The 23,940-nt window shown below is 50.9% G+C and overlaps 1 protein-coding gene across 2 annotated transcripts in view; it reads left to right on the top strand.

Annotated features, from left to right (window-relative positions):
- The window catches only part of DHX32 (DEAH-box helicase 32 (putative)), a 50,504-nt gene that overhangs the window by 24,925 nt on the left and 1,639 nt on the right, over positions 1 to 23,940 (top strand). The window contains exons 3-10 of one of the 2 annotated variants that reach the window (XM_046026977.1): positions 575 to 768; positions 4,777 to 5,149; positions 10,421 to 10,666; positions 11,913 to 12,012; positions 12,100 to 12,258; positions 20,562 to 20,783; positions 21,415 to 21,564; positions 23,551 to 23,738. In XM_046026977.1, the coding sequence (XP_045882933.1) occupies positions 575 to 768; positions 4,777 to 5,149; positions 10,421 to 10,666; positions 11,913 to 12,012; positions 12,100 to 12,258; positions 20,562 to 20,783; positions 21,415 to 21,564; positions 23,551 to 23,738 (1,632 nt within the window). The remainder of the gene's footprint in view (positions 1 to 574; positions 769 to 4,776; positions 5,150 to 10,420; positions 10,667 to 11,912; positions 12,013 to 12,099; positions 12,259 to 20,561; positions 20,784 to 21,414; positions 21,565 to 23,550; positions 23,739 to 23,940) is intronic. The other variant, XM_046026978.1, reaches the window with a different exon arrangement.

Genomic DNA, 23,940 nt, shown 5'->3' with positions numbered 1-23,940 from the left:
TAACATACAGTGTAACCAGAAGCCATATTTTTGATGGAGCTTTCTTGTAACCAGGAAGAAAATAACAGTCGGTAAATAAATTAGTCTTTTCAGAAACACAGCGGAGGTTAAAAATATTTTTTAATTTTGCTTTTATTTTTATCTGCATTTTTTTTTCATCTGGAGGAAGTCCAACTTTCGCAGTCCCTGCTAACCCTTAAACTTTTTTTTTTTAAGATTTTATTTATTTGTTTCTCACAGAGAAAGAGAGAGCGCAAGATGGGGGAGAGGCAGGCAGAGGGAAAGCAGGCCCCTGCTGAGCAAGGAGCCCAATGCGGGACTCGATCCTAGGACTCTGGAATCATGACTTGAGCCGAAGGCAGACACTTAATGACTGAGCCACCCAGGTGCCCCCCTTAAACTTTTTAATAGGAATGACTCTCTGCGGAACACAGACTGTTCTGAGTTTCACTGAGTGAGAGGTAGTGCAGCCCACTGGCGATTCACTGGTGGAGGAAAGATTTCTAAGATGAACCCTTGTCTTTTGGTGGTTCTCTCCAAGGAAGCTGATCCTGTCTCATTTTTCCCCTGAAAGGTTCCTCAGTGGTGCGCCGAGTACTGCCTCTCCATCCACTACCAGCACGGGGGCGTGGTGTGCACACAGGTGCACAAGCCCACGGCGGTGCAGCTCGCCCTGCGCGTGGCAGACGAGATGGATGTGAACATCGGCCATGAAGTTGGCTACGTGATCCCCTTTGAAAACTGCTGCACCAGCGAAACCATCCTGAGGTGGGTTTAAGGGGCTTGGGTCCGCTGTGCCTGAAGACATTCAGCTTGTGTTCTACGATCCTACAAGAGCGTATTCTTGTGTTCTACGTCTTATAATGTGTCCTAGTGACTGGTCGCTTCGTCACCAGCCAGATGTGCGCTGGTGGCTTTCCTGCACTGGCATCACCGGGGGTTTCTTGTCTAAACTTCTTCCATGTCTCCCCATAATCCTCACGGGAAAATGACGACTTGTTAGGTTGGGCCCAAAAGCCATCAGGTTTGTGCTTCTTGAGCTTCTCCTCACGATGGGTCCATACAAGTTATCTGTGCGGCCGCCAAGTTGACACATGCGTGTGGTTCTCCTGTGCCCCGTGCCCTCTGCTTGGAATGCCGATGCCTCTTCTGGACATGGCTGATTCCTTCTAGGCGTGCGAGACCCCTTGCAAGGCTCACCTACTCCAGGAAGGCTTCCCTCACCCTCCTGTGCTGTGCGTTAGAAAACACTCTACCGGGCCTCTTTAAAACTTGGCACCAGCCTCCATCATGGCAGGTTCGATCAGCGTTTGTGTGACTCTGCTTTTCAGAGTCTTCCAGGTTCCCAGGATCCTTCTCAGTAACTACCACAAGTTGAGGGAAAAGGGCATCTTTTTTATCTCTGTTTTTAGCTTCACTGTGAGATGTCCTTTGCACAGAGGGTTCTAAGAGTTTAACACGCAGAAGCAAAGAGAAAAGAGAAACGTAATTTGAAAAAAGCAGTGCTCTGGGCCAGCGTTTCTCAGGCAGTTTTATATCATGGTCCACCTAGAAAATGGACTTGTCTAACAGCACCTCAAAGAACTGGCCAAAGCTGCTTGGCCCTCCCAAGGACTTCAGCTGCCCCAGGCAGTACCTGACCACTCCAGGGGCTGAGGAGACAAGTGTCTTGGGAACAGTATGTCTGCACATCTGTAACTCCTTTGTGTGACACACCACTGGGGACCCTCAGCTCTAGTGTAACATGGTTGGTATATACGGTGTGTGGTGTGGTATGGGGTGATGTGGTGTGGTGTGATGTGGTGTGGTGTGGTATGATCTGGTGTGTGGTGTGGTATAGTATGATATGAGGTGGTGTGGTGTGTAGTGTGGTATGCTGTGTGATGTGTGTTGTGGTGTGGTATGGTATGGTATGAGGTGGTGTGATGTGGTCTGGTGTGGTGTGTGCGGTGGTATGGGGTGATGTGGTGATGTGGTACATTGTGGTATGGGGTGGTGTGGTGTGTGCTGTGTGGTATGGTATGGTATGTGGTGTGGTATGGGGCAGTGTGTGGTATGGGGTAGTGGGTATGGTATGGGGTGGTGTGGTGTGGTGTGTGTGGTGTGGTGTGGGGTGGTGTGGTGTGGTGTGGCGTGGTGTGGTACAGGGTCTTGCATCCTCATATCCCCAGGATCTGACATGCTAGTTTCAGAGAACATTGAACAAATTTGCTAGTGGAAGGAAGGAGTAGTGCCCGCTCCTAGCTAGCTGGAGAGCTTAGAGCCTCTCGTGGTAAAGTCTGGAGACTTTTCCCATTCAGAAAGGCCATGTGACTCGTGGGGTCTGTACTAAGCTGCTTTCCCTCAAATGTTTACCTTCAAAAATGGAAGACACAGGTCTTCGGGTTAGCGTTTAACTATCGGGAATCTTTCCATCAACAACAGTAGGACTTGAACTTCTTGAAGATACCTCACCTCCTGCCTTTATAGCCACAGTGTCCCCGAGTCATCAAAGTAGTGTATATGCATAAAGTCTGTGATACAAATGATCTATGAATGGCACAGATGAACTAGGTAAGAGCCTCCTTGCAGAGGACAGGACGTCTGACCCTTCACAGGAGTGCAGGATCCCCACGCTTGACAGAGTCATTCTTTATCCTCTACATTTTGAAGTGGCTTTCAGATGGTCATGGTATTAATTAAGGGACAGCTCTGACTATAGTCTCAGGTCGGTATAGGTATTTTTATATTTTTAATGCCATCTGGACTTTGGAAACCGTTTGGCGGGAACTCTTGGATGTAGTCAGTTTTAAAATGCAATATTACAGTATTGCTAATTAATACGGATCAAGTGTGTACACACGCACACTACACGTGTATACATGTACACACAATTTTTTAGAAAGCCACAGAGATAAATAATTGTGGAGAAATCTAATAATGTTGTCAGAGTAGTTGGAAGACACATCTCTCGCTGGGACTTGGCTTCCATGTGATTATTTTATGGACCCCCCCCCACCACCCACGAGTTCAGTCATGACGGCCAAAGGAAGGGCTACAGTTCATGCCGACGTTGGTGTCGTTCTTATCTGCGCACTGCATTCGCTCTTCGTGTGGACAACAGCTTCCAGCTGCGGGGCCGCTGAGGCGCAGGTACGCCTGTGGAGGCGGTGGGGCTGGGTGACCGGCCTCGGCCCCAGCGGTCCTGCTTCCTGCTGCCGTGGCGGGGGGGCCTGGCCCTCATGCTGTCTTTTGTGTCTGCACTTTGCCATGATTCTCGTTGCCAGGAGACTGTTCTTTCTTCTCCAGTCTGACAGCCCCCAGCCAGTGCAGAGTCAGCAGTACCCTGATTTGTTGCTAACAGAGTCTGAGTCGCAGCAAAGAGGCTCAAACTAGTGAAAAGCCCCCTATGATAGAAGAAAGCAGCCCCCATCTCCCTCCTCGGATTCTGTGCTCTGAAGAGGAGGCAGCGTGGCTCGAAGAGGAGTGTCCCCCACCACTTGCTCCCCAGAGCCCCGCACAGGCCACCTGACCTCTGCAGCTCAGGCCTCTTCGTCCGTAAGATGGGGTTCTTATCCTGCCTGCTCACAGGGTTATTGTGGGGGCGACACGAACACGTGGGGCCGGCACGTGTGAGCACTTTATACGTGTTAGCTAAATTTTGATTCTCTAGGTAAATCGGAACCAGGTTCATTTTCTTAGAGATCTGTGCGAGCCATAATTTTTTAAAAAGCTCACATTGAATAGCTATTTAAATGAGAGCCTTTAAAGTGACCTGTTGATTACGGAAGGCAGTGTTCTATACTTGCTATTGTCTTCTTCATTTTCTTTGTAGCCCCTTAGTATCTCATTTGCTAGGCACATAATAGACCCTTAGTAAATATAATCTTTATGCCTAGTACCATTCATTTTGGATGTTGTATGTAACAACTTAGTTCTGCTATAAGCTTTTTCGTGGTCTTTTTTGAAACAGTGGATACTATTTCAAAATATTTATGTATGTGTATGTATGTATATATATATAAAATATAAGTATTATATACCTAAAATAGTCTTTCTGAACCAGGTGTCCAGACTTGTAGAAGTGATACATAAATTTCAAATAGAACACAGATTTTTTAAAAATGACTCGTTTTCATTCAAGGTCAAATTCGCTACATTTAATTTCAGAAAATATTAATAAAACTACCCTATGTTTTATTTTTAGCTTTCTAAAATTCCATTTTAGGGATTTGAAATATAAACTACATTTCCTGAAACCTTCACAATCTGTACTTTTTTTTTAAATAGTTATCAGGAGCAGCACTTTTTAAAGCACTGTACACATGATCTTCTTAACACAAAGGTAGGAAATAGATCTCTGTGTTATGGAGAAAACTGGAGGTTTGTATAGTTTTAGGATTAAGCCTTAGTATTGTCTTAGTGTTACATAATCATCTGGAAGGCCCAGGCCTTGCTGAGTCTAGTGGAGTTCAAATAAGTCACCATCTTCCTCTTTTTAATGAAGCCTTGAAATATTTCCATAACACACCACCTCCTCCTGGCAGAGAACATTTCTCCCTGTAAGATCAGTGCTTAGACGAGTTTTTGCTGAGAAGGAAATAGATTTAATTTCTCACGTGAAGGAAGTAGCGTAGTTTTAAATCATCTGTTTTTAGACCAGAGTCCGTAGTAACGTGTGATTCTGTCCCACTAAGTCCCCCGTTAGAGGGAGGGCGTGGCCAAGACGTCTGTGGTGTCGTTTGGAATCTCTGGGTTTTCCTAAGGGCCTCTGACGTTCCTCCTGCTTCTTCGCAGGTATTGTACGGATGACATGTTGCAGAGAGAGATGATGTCCAGCCCTTTTTTGGGCAGCTACGGGGTCATCATCTTGGATGACGTCCACGAAAGAAGCATCGCCACCGACGTGTTGCTCGGTCTTCTGAAGGATGTCTTACTCGCGCGGCCGGAGCTGAAGCTCATCATTAACTCCTCCCCGCACCTGGTCAGCAAGCTCAGCTCTTACTACGGCAACGTGCCTCTCGTAGAAGTGAGAAAGCAGCGCCCTGTGGAGGTTGTGCACCTGAGCGGCGCTCAGAAGGAGTCTTTTGAGTCTATTTTACGCCTTATCTTTGAAATTCACCAGTCCAGCGAGACGGGGGACATTGTGGTCTTTCTGGCCTGTGAACAAGTAAGTCATATTCTGGCCTCGTGGCGTCATCGGGTTCCCTAGGGGGAACCGTTTAAGCTCGTTGGGAAACATTTAATAATTAACATCCAGGTGTCCATTTGCTGACTCACTGTTTAAATATTTGGTTCCAACACACCCTTTTTTTTTAAGTTCTTGGGAAGCCATGTGGCATGGTAAATAAGACGGTTCCGAGCGGAGGACATGGAGGGCTTCTGAAATCGCAAGCTGTGAGAGCAGGGGACAGGGGAGGTGCTCGGGACTCCACCGAGGGGGTTTCCAGAGCCCTGGGACCGGCTCTCAGCTGCGCCTGCGTGCTCAGATGGTCTCGGAGAGAAGATGCTCCCTGACTCCTGCCACGCTCTTGGCTGCCTCCCACCTGACCAGGAGCGTTTGCTGCAGCGGACTGTCCCCTAAGCACTTGACCGAGGGCAAAGGAACTCGGGAAAAGTTCCCACAGATGTTCCTACAACGGTCAGTGGGGTGTGAGGCAGAAAGGCATTATTTATAGCACAAACAGAAGGCTTTCTCCCTGCCCCGGGGCTCCTCTTCTGTAAGATAAGTGAGAAGAATCTGACTGGATTCTAGAAGGTGCGTTTTTAGAACAGTGGGAAATGTATAACTGAGCATCTGCTACTGCTTTTACATCCTCAAGGTGCCCTTTGGGGTTGCAGTGGATTTTGTTTTTAATTGCAGCTACTCAGTGGCCCTACTTCCCCTCTAGGACTCTGTTGGCCCAATCTAGAAGCCTCCAGAATCTCAAGAATTATACCTTTCTTCTTAGACACTAATTTCCTGGCTTTTTATTTCCTACCCATCATCTTACTCAGTAAAAGTATCAGTTTTTAGTAGACCTTGACCTAAATATGTAGTGATTCCAGTGACTAAGCAGAAACCAAAAAGGAAATTGTTTGATACTGGCTCAGCCGCCAACTGAACAAAGACAAGGATCTCAGCTCTCCGTCAGAGTCTTAAGTTTCACATGCTTTCAGAAATACTTACAGAAGTATTTATTCTGTTTTATGTTCAGAGCATAAAGGATGACTGACCCTCCAACTTCAGGAACTTTAGACTGATTTTACCTGCTTCCACATAGTAATTTAGAATCTCAAATATATGATAACTACAGCACGTTTCTCCATTTTTCACGTATAGAGTTTCTTCAGTAGGAGAGCTTCTGCCTACTACAGTGATTTATTCTATTATCATTTCCTAATCCTGCTTGATTCAAGATAGCCGAGAAAGTCCCGAGGAAAGTGATAAAATGTTAAGCAGCAAGGAGAAAGGAAGGGAATGAAGGGAAGGGAAGAATGGCAGAATTAGACAGTGTGAAAGTCCCTCATCCAGTGACAAAAGACATATGTTTGGGGGGAGAAGGGGTGACTGACGGAATGAGTAGTCCTCTTTCAAGTTAGAGTAAGCAAAAATTCCCAAGTGGATTTTTTTTAAGACTTCAATTTGTTTTAAAAAGATTTTATTTATTTGACAGAGATCACAAGTAGGCAGAGAGGCAGGCAGAGAGAGAGAGGAAGGGAAGCAGGCTCCCTGCTGAGCGGAGAGCCCAATGTGGGGCTCAATCCCAGGACCCTAAGATCATGACCTGAGCCGAAGGCAGAGGCATTAACCCACTGAGCCACCCAGGCGCCCCAAGACTTTATTTTTAAAGGGGGGTGGGAAGAGCAGAGGGAGCGAGACAAGCAGACTCCGTGCTGAGCGTAGAGCCTGACATGGGCTCCATCCCGTGACCTGAGCCGAAATCAAGAGTTGGTGCTTAACTGACTGAGCCCCCCAGGAGCCCCCAAAATGGATTTTTGAAAAATAAAGTTCCTAACAGAGTTGGGGATAGTGGATGGTCTTAAGAAAGGTATTTGATTCTTACAAGTTTAATATAAGCTATAATTAATGGCATGGTGACTTTAAATGTCAGACCATAGGAGATGCATTTTGACCCAGGCTGGTGGTAGAACTCAGGGCTTACAAAGGCATGTAATCTTTCTTGAAGTTGGACCTGAAGGACATTTCCTGTTAAGAAACCGTAGTCTTGTATTGTCTGAAACTCTGGCAAGTGATAATGTGATGAAGGCTGTGGGCCGGAATTTGTGATTCCAAGCTCTGAGAGTGAGGCCGTGATGTTGGGCGGGGGGTGGGCTGCAGGTCTGACCTGGGTCCTGGGATCTCTGAGGGATGCCCCCCTCCAGCTTCCGCTTTCCTCACAGTTCAGCTCTGAACCCCGCAGCTGGAGTCTGTTTCTCCCTGCGTCCCCCCAGCAAACTGCACACACAGTTATCTCCTGATGGATGTTACTCTTTTCTTCTTTACCACTTACATCAGCATCTCCTTAAGATATTCCTCTCCCGGGCACCTGGGTGTATCAGTCTGTTAAGCATCCGGCTTCTGATTTCTCCTTAGGTCATGATCTCAGGGTCACGGGATGTCGGGTTCTGTGCAGTGTGGAGTCTGCTGGAAGTTCTTCCTCTCCCTCTGCCCTCCATGACAACCCTGCTTCTGTGCACACGCGCTCTCTCTTAAAAAAAAGGTGGGGGGTGGGGGGCAGAAAAGAGAAGATACTCCTTTCCTGGGGTCTTGCAATTTGTCTCTTTGAAAACTTCGCCCCGCTCTGAAATCCGTGTTGACAGCCACTGATCATTTCCCTCCTGCGCTATTTGAAGCTTTCTTAATTTCCATATAAAATTTTCAAGTCTGCCATGGCAGTTAAATGTCCTAGGAATGGAGGCAGTTAAGTACATGACCAGAAACATGCTGCTTGTCATTTTTTAGATTAAGAGCTACACTTATAATTGCAGAAATGCTCTCCACCATTTCGGGTTGGTGAGCACCGGGTGCCTCCCTCGAGCTCTGAGCACCAGCCCAGCCGCCCCCCCCACCCAGGGCTGAATCCATCCTCACGGCCACCTGCTGCTCTAGTTCTTCACACATTATGGACTTTGAGCCCTCGGTGTTTCTGGTTCCTCATCACTTAACTTTTAACCTGGAAAAGTGAAATAACGTTATGTAGAGAACGAAGTTGAGATTTATGGTCCCATCAGCCATATTATGGTGCCCCTCTAAACTGTTCCAGAAAGGCACTGTGAGGTTGAAGGTTTTCTGCGAGGTGCTCTGTGCAGTTTCAGGCCTTCCAATTGGGGCCTGGGGATCTCCTTTCAGTGTGTCTTGTGCTTTCCATGGCTTTGCAGGGGATCCTAGGAAGGCCCCACATAGATCAGCGCACTGTACCCATTGGGTAAGACGGAAATGAATAAACGGTTGGAAGAATCAGTTAAGTATTTTTTTTTTTCCAAATCCTGAAGGTCATGGTCTCAGAGCCCCGTGTCAGCTGAGCCCAAGGAGTCGAAACCACACACTGTGTCGGGTTCTATTTTGCTCCACTTTTTTCCTTTTGAAGATTTCTTTTATGCCTTTTCTTTCTCCTTTCGGAACAAAACTCAACCTAAGAATCCACCTATAACCAAGAAGATCTAGCAACTAGAAGCAAATTAAAAATGAGTGGCCCAAATTACCTTTTAAATGGTATTCTAATAAGAGAAACGTTCGAGTGTAATTTGAAGGTTTATTTTGAAAAATAATTGCTCACAAGTGGGCTGCTGGAATCCGTCTCCTTTTCCAATGCCAGTAGCCCCTGTGGGCAGCCTACTTGAGGGGGTCATCCAGGAGGAACAGGGGATGTCCTGGGGGGGCAACTGGCGGCCAGTGACAGGGACACACAGCCCACTTTCCTGCTTTCCCTGTAATTTCCCACAGGCTGTTCTCACATATGTTGAGGGCGTGATCAGAATTATGTTTGTTCCGATTGTCCTAATCAGCAAGTTTTCATGATGATCAATAGTTAAACACTATTTGCTTGGTAGACCTCTGCCCCCAGGAAGCCACCTCTGTGGGGACATGTACACAGGATAACGTGGCTGGACACCTGCTCACGCAGAGGCCTCTGCCCCGCTTCCTGGGGCCTCCCCACAGCTCAGGAATAACTTCCAGATGGCTCACCATGATGCCGTTTTTCCAGGCAGATCTATCCTACAAAACCTTCCTGTTAACTCAGCCCTCTTCTGCAAATGAACTGAAGGAAGGAGAGTGAGTGAGCGAGTGCACTAGAAAATGGAACAGGTCTTAAAACTCGAACAGTCACGGAAAGTCATCTTTTTTCTTTAGAATTTTAGTGAAATCTAATGAATGAAATGAGGCTTCTTCTGTTTGGTAGTTTGTTAGTTGGGCCCTTAAGAAAGTAGAAATTTTAGAAACCTAAATGAAAAAGGTGTAAGAATTAAATTTAAGTGCCATCTTTTTTTTTTTTTTTTAAGATTTTATTTATTTATTTGACAGAGAGATCACAAGTAGGCAGAGAGGCAGGCAGAGAGAGAGAGGGGAAGGAAGCAGGCTCCCTGCTGAGCAGAGAGCCCGATATGGGGCTCGATCCCAGGACCCTTGGATCATGCCCTGAGCCGAAGGCAGAGGCTTTAGCCCACTGAGCCACCCAGGCGCCCCAAGTGCCATCTTTTTTATATGAGGTCCTAAAAAACTAATTGTATTTGAGAAATAGAACAAGACCGTCTAAAACACGCTGCCTTTGAGCATTTTGCACACTTCTGTATAGTTTTAGGGGAAATAATTTACCTTTTTTTTTTTTCAATATGTTTGGCAGTGAAACAATTTAAAAGGGTATTTCTAAATGCCTCAGTCATGCCAAGGTGTATGAATTAGCAGTGAATATTTCCCACCTACTTCATTGCTCGTATATTGTCTTAAGGCGCTAACGGGTCAAGACAACTTTCAGAGTGACCCAGAGACCCTGATTACAGAATGTGTATGTGTACATGCTTTTATTGGACAGCCAGAGCTTGTTTTATAATTCTTACCTCTGCCACCATTAGAGCATCATCACTGATGTGAAAATAACTTCGGTTTACCCATCACTGGTAATGGATTTGAGAAACTACATCAAGCTAGAAACATAGGATAAGTGCATGAAGGCGCAAATAGCACATTTCACAAGAGGAAAACCATTCTGGACTAAAAGCAATGAAATTGTTTATAAATTATATTTAACTTCCCCAAAGAAACGTTCTCGTCTAGTTATATCTTTTCATGTACTGATTCACATAGACGACGACACAGGTCTTTCTTTCCTTGTATACATTATGCAGCTTTTGCCTATAGTTTTATTTAATTAGACTTTTTTTTAATTAGACTTTTTTTTTTAAGTAGCAAAGTTGTTTGTGGCATGTTTCTTCTCATGGATGATGCTGTTTTTTACTTTAGGATATTGAGAAAGCCTATGAAATCGTCTGTCAAGAAGGATCTAACTTAAACCCAGATCTTGGAGAGCTGGTGGTCATTCCTTTGTATCCAAAAGAGAAATGTGCGTTGTTCAAGCCAAATGATGAAACAGAAAAGAGATGCCAAGTTTATCAGAGAAGAGTGGTGTTGACTGCTAGCTCTGGAGAGTCTCTGATCTGGAGCAACACAGTCAAATTTGTTATTGATGTGGGTGTGGAAAGGAGAAAGGTAATTACTATCAAGTCGGTAAACCCTCTGCTGGTAATTGTCCTTGGCTTCCTGCCACTATATCCACTGGGAAGTGAGGACAAAGCCTGTGATCTAGGAGGGGTGTCCCTGATGGGCTCCCATGTGCAAAGGGAAAGTACTGCAAGGCTTGTTTACCCGGTAGGGCCTCTCATTAGCATGTAGGTAATCCCCAAACCGAGTTGATTTCAGGTGCCATGGGAAAATGTCCTGAGAACAGACACAACTACTAAGGCATAAAGGTGGTGGTTCTCCTTGTCAGTGGTTTTTCTTAAGCTCTGATGCCAGCAAGGCAAAGTGTCAGACTTCTCACCAGCCTTTCCCTGTGTACATCTCCTGAGTATTTTTGGTAGCCCCGTAACCAAAATGATAGGGTCTTCCCTGAGGTGATTTACCGGAAATTAGTTTCAAGTACATGGACTTTTATCTTACCAAGTTTTAGCTTGAATGTTGATATGATAAAATTACTACCTTTAAAGAAAAAAATTAGATAAAAGGGAAGTAGATCTTAAACTCTCAAAAAGACACAGGAACGTAAATCCTAATGTTTAAGAACTGAAAGAACTTCCCCAAGTACTGATCTGTTTCACGTTATCAGCAGTTACGTAGCTTTTATCCCTCGAGGAAACTGGGACTTCTGAGTATCTCACTGTCTCACTGCACAGAGCAGGGCCCCCTGATCTGAAGGTTCCCTTGGAGCCAGTGTGGGGTCTTACTGGATTAGTGCACCACTCAGGACCCAGGGCTGTCCCTACCCCCACAGCCCCTGTAAGGGAAAACAGTGACTGTTGTTGCCATGGGCAGTTCCTGTCTGAGCCGATCCAGGTCTGGGAGAGCTCAGCGGCTGTTATCAAGGTCAGACCACTGAGGTCACGATTCACATAGAACCTCGAGGTGACGCACCGGCAGCCGTAAGGCTTTCCTCCATGTGGTGGATGCCGATCTGTGGTCATCACAGGGTCGTGCCTTAAGAAGTGACACTGTTAGTGTTCAGGTGATGGTGCCGAGGTCCCATATTTATGGAACCTACAGTGAAAGAAGACTTGAAATCCGTTTGTCAAGGCGATGGCAGTTTCTCTGTCAAGACATGGTCTGTAGTAAGTCCGGGCCAGAGAAGAGGGGCCTAGGAGAGTGTGTCACGGGTGACGTGACGGACCACATGCTGCCCTCGGGCCCCGCCTGGAAACCCCGAGTGTCTGATGCGACCCGTGCTGTCTTTCCTTCCAAGGTGTACAACCCGAGGATACGGGCAGACTCCCTGGTCACGCAGCCCATCAGCCAGAGCCAAGCGGACACGCGCAAGCAGCTTCTCGGCTCGTCTTCTTCAGGTAGTCCCACGGTCGTGGAAACGGCTGTATGTCCCTGACTGAAGGCGACCCAGGCACGCTCACACCACCCTCTTCGGTTTCTTCTAGGCAAGCTCTTCTGTCTATACTCCGAGGAGTTTGCCTCCAAGGATATGCGGCCACTCAAGCCGGCGGAGATGCAGGAGGCCAACCTGACCAGCATGGTGCTCTTCCTGAAGAGAATAGACATCGCGGGCCTAGGCCACTGCGACTTCATGAACAGACCAGGTAGCTTTGTGCATAGCATGCACAGCCAGAGAGGGCCTCCTCTCCTCAGTCCGCAGCCAGGCCAAAGAGCTGGCACCTGTGGCAGGCCAGGCCAGTGTGGGCTTGGGTTGTGCGCGAGCATTTCTGCCTTTAGAGAGAAGCATTCTCTGAAGGAGTTTGTTTAAAAGCTTCTAGAACTATCTGCCCCAACCATGGAGAACTGTCAGCGGATGGCCCCTGGTGCCCTGGGGGCCGGGCCTGGAGACCCGCTGTCGGCAGAGTGTGGCGTCTGGGGTGCCAGCGGCCTTCAGGTCTCCTGGTAGGACATGTGTCAGCCAACCATCCTTCCTCCGGCGTCGCATGGTGTCCCGGGGGTGCCCCAGAAGTTCCCTCCTTTGTAATTCAGGTGCAGCTCTTCCTGCAGGGCCGAGGCTCTGAAGCCGAGGACGGAGCTTGGGGTTTTAGGCGGGGATGGGGGGGGGTCTCTCCACGGAGGTCCCGTCACCCGGAGGTGCCCCCTTCTCCCTCAGGGCCACCCCTGCTCTGGGCCGCGGCCTGAGGAGCAGCAGAGGCCTGCGGAAAGGCAGAGAAGGCACAGGGCAGGCGGCTCCAGCGGTGTGCGGGGCGGCCACGGGCCTGCTCAGCTGGGGAAGGTTGGTCGGGGCCTCCGGCCTTCTCGCACGTTCTGCTACCCGGCGAGCGAACGCTGCCACCGCTCTGCCTGCACGGTCCGGGGGACGCCAGCTCCGGAGCCTCCGCCGGCCGCAGTCCGCGGCGAGGAAGGTGGACAGGCGCAAATCCGGTCCTTGTTCTCATGCATTGAAGCACGCGCCCGTCCTCTCAGGGGCAGCAGCACCGTCTAGCGGCCCACGTGGACGGTCGTCCGTGCTGCAACAACGCTCTGAAGGGGCGTGCTCGGACTCGCCCCATTTTACAGAAGAGGAAACCGAGTCACAGAAATTAGGTCCCGCGCACAGACGGAGGGGATTCTGCTAGAGTTCCCTTGAACACACCGGAGTCCCGCGGGCCCAAACCTGTCTCCAGGTCCTCTGAGGGAAGGTCTGTGGTGCTTCTCCACCGCACCCCCAAGCCGCCAGCAGCCCACCCCGGAGCCCGCAGGGGCGGGTCAGACGCGGCTGAGCGTCGTCCGCCGCGGGCAGGAAGGGGCGCCTTCCCCTGGGTGCCCCCCGCCCGCTGCCGCCCCCGGGAAGGCCTGCGCTAGGCCCAGGCGCGCCACTGGCCTCTTCCTCAGGCTGCCCTTCCTGCCAGGCGTGGGCGCCGTCGTCCCCGAGGGAGCGGCCGCTTCGATCTCGGCCCCCGCCTGGCGTCGCTGAAGCAGCGGGTGCTCCATGCCTGTAAAGCTTCCTGCCCCAGAGCTCTGATGCCTTCGCTGGTGCTTCAGGTGCACAGCGCGCTCAGACGAAGGGACTCCTTCCTCGTCCCACTCCTTCCTGTCCCGCGTGAGTCCAGTGGTTGCGGTTTCGCTGCCACCCGGAGGAGGGCGAGCGGCGCCTGCCGCTGTGCAGCTCCTGGCCACAAGTGCACGAGAGCGCGGCCGGAAGTGGCGGCCTGCAGGCCTCGCGCAGGGAGCTCAGCCGGAAGTCGCGCAGGCTCTGCCCTTCCGCGGAGCTTTCTCTTCGTTCCTGCGTTTTCCTGTCGCTTGGCCCGCGGCGCAGTCCGGCTGGCAAGGACTGCAAAAGCGCTGTTGGCCTTAGCTCGGCTTGGGCCCCCGAGGCTGGCAGGACTCGGAGCTTCAGTAAGAGGAAGGTCCTCCAGAGGCTCCAGCCTTTGTGAAGAGGTGCCGAGAACTGACGAGGGACACACCTCCGTTTGCGGCGGACGTTTGCGCGGGGTGGCAGCTGAGGGGACGGCAGCTGCCGGAGGATGGGACGCAAGGTTGTGGCCTGTGCGTGGCGGCCTCAGCCGCAGCGTTGGTTCTCAGAAGGGGTAGGAGGGGCGGGAACTGAGGGCCGCTGGCCAGGGTGGGGACTGGGGGCTCAGGCAGGCCCACAGTGCTGGTGGCCGCATTCCCGTGGCTCCGGTCCCCGAACTTTCCAGCCGCCACCCACCTTCTGGCCTCTGAGGAACAAAACAAGGGTCTCTGCCACGTGCACCCATTTCTCGGGTTTCCCCTCGGAAACCTCAGAGCTTACAACAGAGTGGCTTTTGTGGTGGGCCAGTCGGCCACCGTCACCCCTGCAGCGACCTTCCGGAGACCACGCTCTGAAGAGACACGCTTCATTTTTGAAACTTGCTCTTCCAGCTCCGGCTCCGCTGCTTCTCTTGTAGGCCCGGAATCCCCACGTGCCGACTCCACGGCATCTTCTTGGTTCCAGACAGTAGATGTTTGGTGACCCGCCGTCGAGACAGAAGAGACGCAGCCTCTGTACAAAGCCAGCCGGAAAGCACCGCAGCAGGGAAGAACCCCGCGTTCTCCCGGCGGCCCCTCCGCGCTGCAGAGGCCCAGAACTGGCAGCGGGGGCAGCGGGCTGGGGCTGCCGTTTACTGTCGGCTCCAGAGGACACACACAGAACTGTGTCTGCTGTGCTGGGGGAAAAGCTCACTGTGGATTCACCCTGACTCATCAGTTTAGAAGGAAAAAACGATGATGCTTGCAGCTGGTCATTTAACTCAACTTACCATTGACCTACGCCAGCACAGCAACCTGTTACCCCTTTCAGGATCCATGAGCCGTGTGCAAGTGAATTTGGCATAACTAGGCTACAGGCTATTCATTGAGCTCTGTTGATGTAGAGCTCTTCAAAAAAAAAGAAAGAATCCATTGTTTTTTCTTCCCTGGTGCTGCAGATTGATTTCTCAGGAGCAACACAGTCACTGATCAGGGTCAGGAGGCCCAGGGTCAAATGAGCACATGTTGCCTTCTGGGAAGCAATGGCACCTACACAAAAATTGGGGACAAACTAGCTGAAACCTACCAACCTGCCCCAGATGTTATCTTTGCGTCTGGATGCAGAGCTCGTGTGGCTGCGACAACCAGCTTTGGAATGACCTGGGAAGAAGGAACCCACACACACACTTGCCAGACGCGGTAGCAGGACGGGACCAGGTGGTCGAGGAGAAGGGCACGGACGTGGGGATGGAATCGCGTCACGGCCACAGAGGCCAGTGTTGGAGTCAGCAGAGCAAGGGATTAGAGACGCTGCAGGGGCTTAAACTGCCGAGATGCTGCGGGAGGTTCACCAGAGGAGTTGGGACTCAACGAGTCCAAATCTTCTGGAATCCTCTCTGCCACAGAAAAGCCACATTCGTGCGCACATTGGCAAGACACCTCTGCTTGTCTCTGCATCACCAGAAACGGGGGATTTTGCTTTGGGGTTTGCAAAAGGGTCTTTAAATAGGACAGTCTGTACTCGGGCAGAAGGGGCCAGATGCCACGTGCACATGCTGGTGCGTGCAGACAGCCTCGCTGCAGAGCCCCGCGCTGGCTGCCAGCCACCCCCTACAGCGCCGGACGTGAGCAGAGAGCCCGACGCCACACAGGCAGGAACCCCCTCTAGATGACTGCGTCAGTGATGGTCACGCTTCTGGAGTGTGTTGCTGTATTCGGTGCCGGGGGGGGGGGGGGGCACAAATACATTGGAACAACTCCAGAGCCGCTGAGGAGGATCCTGGAGGGTCTCAACAAAGTAAATTTTCAGAAAGTGAAGAGGAGAAGGGAGAGACTGTAGAAGGCATGGAACAGAAGCATTTTCAACTCTTGATTCGCCTTAGGCTCTTCATGGGTCCCGCATGCAGGGATTTACTTTCTAGGCCGGGACGTTGGAGGATGAAAGGGTACACTGTTGACAATAAAGCCGGGGCAAGCCATGGGAACCCACCATACTTGGCCAACCGGGGCAGAGGGGCCCAGGTGAGGGGCCGCACCAGGAAGCTTGGGCTCTGGTCATGGCCCCCTGCTCCCTGTGTCACATCGGCATTGTCAGACCCTCGGGCCTCAGTTTTCTCATCTGAATGTGAGCATAATCAAAGTGATTGGTTCGCAGAGTTGTCAAGATAAAGCCGTTTACACGACCGGCATGCAGTCAATCCTGTAGCTGTCCCCACCTGCGTGACTCTGACCTGAGCTCAGAAACAGGCCTGTGGGTTCTGAGTGGCTGGGCTCCCATTCCCTAGAAGTCCCAAGACTTTAAAGTCTACACTGTCAGCCCAGAGCCATCTTCTGACTAGTCAGTCTCTCCCCCTGTGGACTCTGCGCCGTGCATGGTGCCCAAGTCCCAGTCCTAAAACCAGCTGGGACCAGAAACTTCATTTTTCTTTAGTCTTCTCAAGCTGTGACTTCATTGCTATCTGTTGTCTTTCTCTCTCTCTCTCTCTGTGTGTGTGTGTGTGTGTGTGTGTGTGTGTGTATGATGAATGCAGGTACCAGGCACACAGTGAGAGCTCTGAGGGCAGCTGTTCTTGTTCCTTCCAGAAGCCAAAGTGAGCTTTGGCTCACTTTTCTGAGCTCCAGTGGCATTTGGGGACCCTGTTCCTTCAACATAGAATGACTCTGCTGTGGCGTGTTAGTTAGAATTCCTCTGGACACGAGAGCCAGCCATGTGGTCCACACTAGTGTAGACACAAATGGAGGAAGATAAGGAGATTGGGGTATCCCGTGAAATCCAGAGTGAGAAAGAAGTCAAGCCTCAGGAACACGAGAGACCTGAACAACCTCGGCACAGAGTCTCATCTCTGTGTCTCTTGGGTCTTCTCCTTTGCTCTCTTGTCAGTCCTCATGGCAGAATCCCGGCTGTGTTCTCCAAGCCTTACGATGTCCGAGTCAGCCCCTGCATACTCCTGAGCTTCTCTTGGTCCAGACTCTGAAACCCCCAACGTAGAGTCTCATCAGCTCAGTTTGAGCAGGCCCCACCCCGAGCCAGGCAGCCGTGGCTGGAGGTTAGCGGGAGTCTGGGACGTGGTCACAGGCTACAGCATCATGCTTCTCAGAGTGGAGGCGCACTTCCTGAAGAAGAGGCCCGTGGGGTAAAATTGCATTGGAAATTGGTTGTTGGTGTATATGTGCGTCTCCCTCCTAAGACCTCCAACTCCAGAAGGGCCAAGATTGGGTCCGTCCATGTGTGCCCCTGCCCCCAGGGCCTTGCAGATGCCAAGTGCACAAGACACTCACAAGTGGCTTGAGAGGAAGCGGGTGAATGAGTTGAGTATTATCCTTAAAAGGAAATAAGTTAACAACAAGGCAGCCCCTGGAGCTGGACTCTGCTCCTTTCTTCCCCTTAGTCCTTTCCTAGGTCTGGGCGGTGCAAGTGAGGTGAGGTGCCCGTGGCTCTCTGGTCTACAAGGGTGTCCTTCCAGGGCACGGCACGGAGCAGAGCTGGCCTGAGGGCACAGCTGGGTCAGCCCAGAGGACCTGGGCTGCCCCTGCCTCATGCTGCAGCCGGTGCCCGGCAGGCGGCGGGAGCAGCGCTGTTGTCCGCGAGCCCATCCACGACAAGGCTGGGTACGAGAGGGTCTGCTCCTGCGGGGCCAGGGTCAGGCCTTGCCGTGGGCGTGGTGTTGAAAATGCGTCTCTTCCGTTCGCCGGTGGAGGCCACCCTGTCTCTGATTCTTTCCAACTCCAGCCGCTCGACTAGAACCTTAATCCTGGATCCTTAGTGGTTAGAGAGTAGGTTAAGGAGTATTACCTGGTGGGGGGTGGTGGGGGGAACCAGGGACTGCTGACCAAGGGAGACTCCTGCCCTGTTCTCCAGTGAGACATTCGTTAGCACTGTTCCCGCGGCTCACGCTTAAACAGCTGCTGAGGAGAGTCTCGTCTAAACCCTTCTGCTCTACAGCTAAGACGGTTTTATGGCTGCACTGGGAGGTGTCTGAAAGTGTGGAACGTAGCGTGAGAAACCCCGTTCAGCTACTTCTTTTGTTCCTTCACCGGCGGCATCTACATTCATCACCTTGTTCCTTCTGATATAAGAAAACCCAAGAACATCCTCTTTTTTCCTGACGTTAGGACAGGAACAGAATTATGAAGTTACTTCTCTTCGTAATCCTGCGTGCAGCCAACTCAGCTGCAGGGCCTAAAAATGAGGAGCTGGTGCCCTTTAGGGACACAGCCTGGCCGCGAAGCCAGATGCTTACGGGTAGTTCCCAAAGATCCTGTAAGTTGTAACACAGCGGGTTTGCCGATTTACAGAAATTGGTTTCTAAACAGTTGTCAGTAATTAAGTTTGTGCTCCCAACCCCCTCCTGCTGTGTTTAATCTGAGACGCGTGTTTCTGTGACTGCGTCTCGCACCTTCTCTGGCAGGTCAGCTGTTCTGTCATGGCTCACTGAGATAACTCTTGGACTTTTTTTTCCTAATAGCCCATCTGTCTCCTTCCCAGGACTGTGGCTTCTCAAGGTCTCATTGTTGCCCGGGGGCCGTCCAAGAAGGGAGGAGGAGCGCCACCGGTGCTCCATGCTGACACCCAGGCAGGAAGGAGGGGGCAGAACACGGGCAAGGACAGGGACCTCCTGGGAGGCCTGCCCTACTCAGTGTTAAATCTCCAAGAATTCGAAAGCAGTAGGGAAGTTAACGTTCTTCTCTCCTGTCTGGGGATTAAAGCGGAGCGTCAGGGCATTGAGCAGGTTTCTGGGGTTCAGGCAGGTTCGTGGAGGGGCTACTTCTTAGAGCCCCTGCAGCCCCGACACCTGCTTTTCCAGAACTGAGCTTTTGCTCACAACCGATGTGTCTCAGGTTGAGATCAGGGCTCTTACACTTGCTCTTCTTCACCGAAAGGACTAGAGACTTGGCGAACTGCCCATCAGCCACAGTGAGCCATTTCTCTCCCCACAGGAGTGGTTTTTCCCCATGTGTTCACAGCATCTTGTTAGCAACGAGGGGTTCTAGCAAATCTGAGTCGGTGACTGGCTTTGGAGTTACACAGTTTGCCTTAAGTTTTGACAAGTAGCTTAGCGGTCAGTGTTTGAACAGCAAATAAGGTCATTTTTATTGTTATATTGAACTCCCGGATGCAAGCAGGTGAAATTACTGCTTGGGTCCCCATCGTGTTCCTCTCCCGCTCACGGCGCACCTGCTGGAGTGAGACAGTGAAAGCGATCTGGGGGTGCTCGGAAATCCTTCGGCGTCTGGGGTGGAACACAACAGCAGCTTAATGCTCTGCTCTGCTGCTTTGTGTGGCCTGCATTGCTCTACCACCTGCCGGACAGGTGAAAAACACTGTATTTATTAATCTCATCTTACTCTGCAAGGCCAAGAGTACCTTGCTCCAATAAATGGATTTTCCTTTTTGGTGGGGATTAGCATATATGATGAATGTCATTACTGATGTTCTATAAACTTAAAGAAGAAATACGGGTCTGGAGCACATCAGCCTGCTGACAAGTAACTCTTGAACATCCTTGCCTACCATTTCTGTCATCTCTCCAGGTTCTGGGTCAGTTTCAGTGGATTAATTTTTCTCTTTAAGGGACTGTATTTTCCTGTTCTTCATGCCTCATAATATTTACTGGATGCTAGACATTGTACATTTTGCTGTGGTGGGTATTAGATTTTATTCTTTTTCTTTTTTTAAGATTATTTATTTGACAGAGAGAGATCACAAGTAGGCAGAGAGGCAGGCAGAGAGAGAGAGGGTAGCAGGCTTGCCACTGAGCAGAGAGCCTGATGCGGGACTCGATCCCAGGACCCCACGATCATGACCCAAGCTGAAGGCGGAGGCTTAACCCACTGAGCCACCCAGGCGCCTGATATTTTTTATTCTTATACTCTTAACCTTTATCCTGAGTTGCAGGATGATCCTTTCAGGTCCTGCTTTTCAGATTCATTAGCTGACACCAGAGTGTACATCAGGTTTGGGGGGTGGGGCTTTTCCCTTCTGCATCTCCTACCCAGGGCCCCACGAACTGTGCGATTTCCCAGTCCAGTGGGTAGAAATGGGGGTTATCTTAGATCTCACGAGAGCACCTGGCACTGTTCCTCTAATCCCCTGGATGGTTCTGGGACCCGACATAGCTTCTTCCGCACGCTCTGCTGATGAGTCGAGACCTTCCGTGAATCTTCTGCGTCTTCTCTCTGTATGACTCCTGTCAGGTACCCCACCTGCAATCTCTGGCCACCTTAGCCTCCCTGGGCCCTCCACACCGTCTTCATGACACAGGGAGTCCAACAGGCCCCACCTGGGGCGCCTTCTGGTGCTGCAGCAGGAAACTGTCAAGGCCTCACGCTGGGCAGTCACGGCAGTTGCATCACTGGCGTCCCCCTCTCAGGAACCACTGTCCTTCACTGCCTGACATTCTTGGTCTCGCAGACCGCTTTTTGCCCACCGTTTGGGAGGGGAGGGCCGGGACTTGTCACTCCATCTTCTTTCTAGGAGATGGTGATGATTTTTTCCCTCTGCCAGCCCCGGAGAGTCTGATGCAGGCCCTGGAAGACCTGGATTACCTGGCGGCGCTGGACAATGACGGGAACCTCTCGGAGTTCGGGATCATCATGTCGGAGTTTCCTCTTGACCCGCAGCTCTCCAAGTCTATCCTAGCGTCCTGCGAGTTCGACTGTGTGGAGGAGATGCTGACCATCGCCGCCATGGTGACAGGTACTCCTCGGGGAGCACCGCTCTTTTGTGTCTTCAGTCTGTCCCAGCTCTAGAGTTAAGCGAGACCCGCCTGAAATAGTTTAAGAACCTAACGGAGACTCTGACCAATTCATTTAATCCTTTCAAGTGATAATGAAGAACTTTAACAGATCTAAAAGGTAGAAAGATGAACTATCTTCATATAAAAAGATCAGTCAAATCCAGTGAATTTGTGAATCAGACACTGGAAGAAAAATGTGTCACTAGAAGTGTTCTTCCCCAAAGACTTAGGTGTTGCTGTTTCCCACGTCCTTCCATCTTCTCACTTTCTGTTCTAATGTGTTCTTTTACGGGCAGCACGGGCCTAAGGCTGCGGCGGGGCCTCTGAGCGGCTCCGGTCCCCGGGTGTCCCCTGTTGTGACTGCGCTACCAGCAGGGGACTCGCACTATGCCTGACAGAGGCAAACATAAATCGGGACAAAAACATGACAGCTCACCCTAAATCTGATGTCTAAGTAAGCAAGAATAACATTTGTTCAAAGTAGACAGGAGCAGTTCCAGACACACAGCAGTGAACCCCTCCCCTCTGCGTGTTGTATTCAGGTCACAGGTCTCCAGGCTTGTTGACCTCGTGACCTTTTGTGTCTTAAAGCTCCCAACTGCTTCTCTAATGTGCCACATGGAGCTGAGGAGGCTGCCTTGACTCGTTGGAAGACGTTTTTACATCCTGAAGGAGATCACTTTACCCTCATCAACATTTACAAAGCCTACCAAGACATAGCTCTGAACTCCACCAGTGAACGTAAGTGAATGCCTGTGATCCTGAGAAACCCATTTCCACCTTTCTTTCCTCAAAGAAAGCCGAGGTGTTCCTCACCCTTCCCTAGCTCTGCTGGTCACCCGGGTGGAGTGGCGCTTGAGGCCCCGACCGCGCCCACTGCCATGCGTGTCTGTGCGCGTGGACCTCCAGCGCTCGGCCCGGCCGGCCCCCGGAGGTAGCTCGCGCGCAGGTGACATGGGGACACAGAGACTTGCATGGCACAGCTTCTGCCCTCTAGGGTCGGGGGAAGGAACTGCCATCTCTGGGGGCCCCAGGGTCAGAGCTGTGCTTCGTGCTTCCCTGAACATCCACATTCACTCCCAGGCGAAGAGAGGATGCAGACATTCGGAACCAAACCAGCCAACCAGGCCCCAGATCCCAGGAACGAGTCAGCGGGTTGCCGAGGGGGCTGGAGAGAACAGGACTGGGGTTTGGCCGAGGGGCAGGAGGAGGGGTGTGGGCATGTGCAAAAGCTGAGAAGTCCTGATGCTGACCAACAGCGAGCGTAGGAATTCCCACAAAGGGACCCAGGGAAAAGGGAACCGGAAACACCTCTCCGTGAGACTCCCTTGCCTGGCTTTAAAGACAAGAAGTGGATCCCGAAGGGCGGACAGGGCAGAGCAGCGGGCACAGGCTGGGGCCTCCGAGGCAGCCGGCGAGGAGCTCCCTCCCTGCAAGGGAACCTTCGTTTGCCATGGAGCATCTTTTACCTCCTTTGCTCTGGTAGGATGGAAAGTGAGCTGAAAAGATGACAGTAGTTCGCACAGCAGTAGAATTAGAGAGCGGGGAGTTAATTTTTCAGAGCTGAGAAGATAAAGTCAGTGGAGCCAGAAAGGATAGGGGGAGCTTGGTGGCATCTTTTGAGAACAAAGAGGGTGGGTGCCATTGTTTGCCCAAGTACAAGGTCTTTTTGCTCCGAGGAGGACTGAGTATACGGGACAGGGTCACCCGGGGTCTGCTGCTTGCTGCGTGAATGCCACGTGCGTTCCCAGCGCAAGGTGGAACTCTAGGTCCATCTTAAGTAACTACAGGTAGCAAGAAAGCATTAACTTAACCAGGTGACTGAATTTTAGTGTATTTGCAGGGTGCCCGGGTGGCTCAGTCATTCAGCATCTGCCTTCGGCTCAGGTCATGATCCCAGGGTCCCCTGGGATCGAGCCCCACATCGGGCTCTCTGCTCAGCAGGAAGCCTGCTTCTCCCTATTCCACTTCCCCTACTTGTGTTCCCTCTCTTGCTGTGTCTGCCAAATAAATAAAATCTTAAATACACACACACACACACACATATATATAAAATTTGCAGCTAGAGCAGATAGATGAGCTTAACAGAATTCCCAAATCAGCCTAGTAGTGATCCTTTTCTTTTTTTTTTTTTTTAAAGATTTTATATATTTATTTGACAGAAAGAGATCACAAGTAGGTAGAGAGGCAGGCAGAGAGAGGGGGGAAGGCAGGCTCCCTGCCAAACAGAGGGACTGATGCGGGGCTCGATCCCAGGACCTGAGATCATGACCTGAGCCGAAGGTAGAGGCTTAACCCACCGAGCCACCCAGGCGTCCCAGTAGTGATCCTTTTCTTATACTGAGATATTTTCACGGCTTAAGGGAACTTGTACTGTACACTTTCCCTTCCTAAGTTGAGTCAACATGGCCCTGGACATCCTCACTCTTAGTACATGAGACAAAACACAAATATTGATCAGAGACCCCCTCCTCTGTCCCCTTCAGAGCTGCTGACGAAGGGTGACACCCTGGTCGGCACTAGAACATGCTGTGCCCACAGTTCGGTGGGCATCCAGAACCCCCACGGCCAGAGCAGGTCCCGCCAGCCAGCCCGTGTCCCTGCAGCCTCCTTCCCACCGCTCATGTGACCTCTTTGGGAGAGGCGTGCAGAGGACAGAGAACACCCTCCGTCCCGGCCTGGACTCGTACCGCTTACAGCCTGTCCGCTCTGCTTCCTTCCCTCCAGACTGTGTTGACAAGTGGTGTCATGATTACTTCCTCAACTGCTGTGCTCTGAGGACCGCAGACGTTATCCGAGCGGAACTCTTGGAAATTGTCAAGCGCATCGAGCTCCCCTGTGCAGAACCCGCTTTTGGCTCAAAGGAAAATGCTCTGAACATAAAGAAGGCTCTCCTGTCCGGCTACTTCATGCAGGTGAGAGCAGGGCTGGCGGCCTTCAGTGTGGGCTTTCCCAGATCTCACCTGTCCGCGACAGTCAGTCAGGAAGCTCTCGCCTAGGGTTCTTTTGTTGGTGGTAACTTTAAATAAAACTGCAAACCTTCTGTTACTAAAGATTTGGTATTTAAATATACTTCCCCTCAAGGGAATTGAAGGGCTAAGCCAGAGTATGTTCACT

This window comes from Meles meles, chromosome 13, assembly GCF_922984935.1.
Source record: "Meles meles chromosome 13, mMelMel3.1 paternal haplotype, whole genome shotgun sequence".
Classification (NCBI taxonomy): Eukaryota; Metazoa; Chordata; class Mammalia; order Carnivora; family Mustelidae; genus Meles; species Meles meles.
This window is presented reverse-complemented; position numbering and strand designations above follow the sequence as displayed.